At 37.6% G+C, this 4,380-nt stretch overlaps 1 protein-coding gene across 1 annotated transcript in view; it reads left to right on the forward strand.

Moving 5' to 3' along the window:
- Positions 1–4,380, forward strand: part of LOC101863024 (translation initiation factor eIF-2B subunit beta) — an 18,938-nt gene that overhangs the window by 1,793 nt on the left and 12,765 nt on the right. Inside the window, exons 2-5 of the mRNA XM_005098970.3 lie at positions 1,753–1,839; positions 2,199–2,315; positions 2,894–2,939; positions 3,649–3,708. Coding sequence (XP_005099027.1) covers positions 1,753–1,839; positions 2,199–2,315; positions 2,894–2,939; positions 3,649–3,708 — 310 coding nt within the window. The remainder of the gene's footprint in view (positions 1–1,752; positions 1,840–2,198; positions 2,316–2,893; positions 2,940–3,648; positions 3,709–4,380) is intronic.

Here is a 4,380-nt window from a genome sequence, read left to right on the forward strand (position 1 = left end):
AGCTGCGGGTTGATCGCCGACCACACAAGCGCCCCACATGTCTTCTTTATTGCTGTAAAATTTCAGATCTCTGCGTTTAGTAGATTTTCCGTACCAACTTAAAATTACCACCCATCCATTGATAAAACACTAGATTTGGAAACTAGATCACGTATTCCAAACGCGAGGTGCCGGCATGCAAGAGGCGCTTGATCGTTAGGCGGCATGTGATTGGCTGCCTATAACCAAATAGGTCACAGATGACTACATCGCGGGTTTTCCCGATAGCGCTTTACTGAGTTTTAAAAGGGGTGATCGCGTCGCAGTAAAAACGATGTCACGCAATTCAACAAATTTCACGCAAATATCAGTCTTTAAGATCCAAAGTAATAAAGACATTGAAAAAGTGATAGCAGAACTAGATTCTGCACTAAAAATCACACGAAGATGCCAAGTTTCATTCATATGCTCCAATTCATTACTGACTTTTGAACAGTTTTTCCTCAAAATACATCAAAACATGTCCCACATTTTGGTGATTTTTTCCTAATATGAAGGTCCTCCAACATTTTGCAAACAAAAATCCCAATAACTTTTTTATTTATCAATGGATTTTTTAAATTTAAAAACCATAGTTCTTAGAATCTACTCTATTTTCAGTTAAATTTAATTTTTTATTGTCATTGCTAAAGAATGAGCCGGTTCTCACGCCCGTCTCTAATGAAACTCTTCTTGTAAAAAGGTAGAAGACTTTTACAAAATTACACTGCACAGAGGGCTCACGCTCTCCCAGCCCTGACAATGGGGTGACAGTTTACGACACACTTTCCCCCAGTGACACAGATACCTTGCGCCCATTGGGCCTTTGTTAGGCATTTTGTTTTTAACCCCTTCAATGCCGCAGGTAAATAGGCCCCTTTGCCGGGGGAAATCCCTTAAACCATGGCTGCTCAGGGGTGACCCACCTTACATCCCATAACTTTTTTATTTATGAATATTTTCTCATGAATTTCTGCATGTGTACCTTCTACATTAAACCACATTTCTATTGAAGTAATTTTGGGGAGATTTCCTTGAGAGATCGATGGAGAAAAGTTGGAGTTAGTAACATGAAGTGAAAAACTACACCACCAAACAACATGAAACAACACACATTCAAGTAATGATAAACTGAGACCAAAAAAGGGGAATACATCATGTGTCCAGTTAAAGAGGAAGTGACAAGAGGCTTTTCCTATCTTATACAACACTCGTACAATCATATATTATTATATATATATACATATATGTCATGTGGGTGTGTAATATATGTGTGTATATATATAAACATGTAAGGCCATCTTTGTTTACTGCCAATAAATCATTTTTGTGCGGTAGATGTGTTAGATCTAGATCTTATCTTCTCTTTGAGCAAAAATCTGAATGTGACGCTCCCAAATGGGAGGAAATGGTGGTAAACATAAAGGGAAGGTACCTCAATAATAATTACAAGATTTTAGCAGGAACTTCCTTTATAATTGGTATCAAAACAACCTCTGTCACAGTCCCGTAAATTCTACAGGCCATAGGCACAGCTCTACACAGTTTAGGCCCATAAATTGTACAGGCCATAGGCACAGCGCTACACAGTTTAGGCCCGTAAATTCTACAGGCCATAGGCACAGCTCTACACAGTTTAGGCCCGTAAATTCTACAGCCACGGCAGTGAAGAGGTTAATAGGTTTTGTTTTTCTTTTTGAGGGATTAAAACGAGTTTGCATTTTCTTCCATCAGCAACACAAATGGATCCTGTGATGTAGCCATAAAGACCATCAACCTGCTCATCAGAATTATATCCCAAGCGAAATTTTCAAATGCGCGGTGAGTTACCATTTACTTACTTTATTTTTCCGACCCAGCAGCCATCTGAATTCTTGCCCTTCGGCCTGAAGTTACCATTTACACAAACAGGTGTCTAGAATGGTTGGCTAAATTCTTACTGATGTCTCTCACAATTCATTTTATTTTCTTTTGTTACGAGAATATGCTGCTCACACAAACTTTTTTTTACTCTGGAGGGTAAAGATATTTAAAATATTTAGCTAAATTAATCATGCAAGGGTTTCATATATTCTACAATGAACTATTGAACCAGTTAAACAGCTTTAGTCTTTAGTTTCACAGATTGATAGCCCATAACATAATGTGATGAGCATTTGCTGATTATTGTTATTCCTCAGTGAACTGCTGGTCCACGTCAGGGTGGAAGGGATGCATATACAGGCTGCTGACCCATCGGAGAACATTATTGGGAATATAATTAGAAGAGTTCTCAAAATCATCCGAGAAGAGTACCGGTAAGTTTTACTTTTGAGTATCAGTAATTTAAAATGGTTTATGAGAATAGTTTTAAAGAGAGAGAGGATTCGTGAAGAATGTAAAGTGAAGTTTGAAATGCGAGAGGAGGTTATCAGTTTTAGACTTGTTGGTTGAATTGATTACCTAGACGTTTTAACAAGTCCATATTGAGTATAACTTTGTGATGGCAATTAGATATTTTTGGTCTGCGTCATCATGGCTCTAGGTGTATTGTTTGGAACCATTGTACGTCTTCTTCTCTGAGTGTGCTCTCGAGAGAAAATAAGATAGCTGTGCTGCTCTCAGTGACCACACATGATGCTGCTGCACTGTCGGTAAGATCGAGGGAATCCTTTTGGTAACCTTCCAGTCTACATAAAGCTGGTGATTGGGTTTGTTTCTTATTCTGAGATGCTGGGCTACTTTGTTCATCCTTAGCCTTGAACATGCTAAGCCACATGGATTTTGGGATACTCGTGTACTCATGTCAGCTCTGTGCTGTGGACGTCACTTGACTTGTTCTCAATTTTTAAGTTACTCTTCCTCAGGTTTTTACTGTGTTACTTTTGTGTTTCAGGGAGCTTTTGTTGCAGAAAAATGAGGATCAAGTCTCTGCAATGGAGGTAAATGTTTTACTGATTGCATGCAAAAGAATAGTTATGATAGTATATTTATTGTTCAGACAAATAATTTGTGTGGTGTTTTTGACTTACTGCTGATAAGACTTGAGGTCAAGAGATTGAGGAATTGGTTCCTGGCAGAACTGAGAAAAGAGACTGCCAATGATTTTCCATCTGTCCTCTCAGGTGTGACTGGGTACCAAAATCTTGAAGGGAAATGAGGGAGGGGGAATATACCGGCTACGGAGTTGCTTCCTGCTCAGGAATGATATTATAATGTCCGTAACTCATCATGATACAAGTCCAGGTGACAGATATTGCAGGGTTTTTTAAAAGAACTTCACAAATATTTTATTGATGTTTAGTTAGCTTTCAGGTATGTTGCATCCTTTTTACAATTCAGAATACTTTACCTTGTAGTCTTCTTGTGCCTTTTTTATGTGTATGTAAATGGAAAAACTTCATAGTGCCCAGTTTTGCTTATGTTAAACTGTGAGTATTGCACAGGAAAACAACTCTGTTAAAATTAGCTAAGATTGTGTATTGAATAAATAACAATTAACAATTGTGGATTGCTTATTGAATAATGCAATGCATAATTGATCAGATATCAGTTATTTAACAACAAATGAGGAAAGTTTCTTTGAACTGTGCTGATCAAAAGTAGACATCCTTTTGAAAATTCCTTAAGATATTTTTGTTTTCATTTCAGAGATTATCTATGGCTGATGTTGATGAAGGAGATTATAGCACACCATTTCCACAGCTGAAGGTAAACCAGCTGTTTTTGTTGTGTCTCGGAAAAAGAGTTTTGTTTCACTTTTATGACTTTCTCTCTGACAAAGTGTTACCAAGTATTGTTAATGAATTGTGTTACAAGGTTTGTAATGTCAGTCTTGAACTAAGAAACAATTTAATCTGTTTTGGGACCATGAAATACCATTTTTAATCCAAGTACTTTTGAAAAGCATGTGGTTTTACCATGACAAGGTTATATATTCTGCACAAGACACTTCTGAATTGAGAAGGTTCATAACTTACTGATCCATTTACTTCTGGGGGGGGGGGGGGGGGGGGTTGACCAAAGCTATTTGTTTGTTAACACAGTAAAGGAAGTGGCTGTGGCGCTAAGTTGTTTCTAGATATGGAGCAATACTGCGATTTTCTTACAATTGTGTTTGTGACTCCCCTGATTTCCAGTGACTATGACTTTGGACCTATGGCTGGTAGATAAATACTGATTACCCTCACTCATAGGCCTTGGAAAGACCTTTTATTTAGTATCCATAAGGTTATATTGTGAAGTACTTGGATCGCTAACAATAACATAACAACAACATATTGTGAAGTACCTGGATCGCTAACAATAACATAACAACAACATATTGTGAAGTACCTGGATCGCTAACAATAACATAACAACAACATATTGTGAAGTACCTGG

This window comes from Aplysia californica, unplaced genomic scaffold, assembly GCF_000002075.1.
Source record: "Aplysia californica isolate F4 #8 unplaced genomic scaffold, AplCal3.0 scaffold00198, whole genome shotgun sequence".
NCBI lineage: Eukaryota > Metazoa > Mollusca > Gastropoda > Aplysiida > Aplysiidae > Aplysia > Aplysia californica.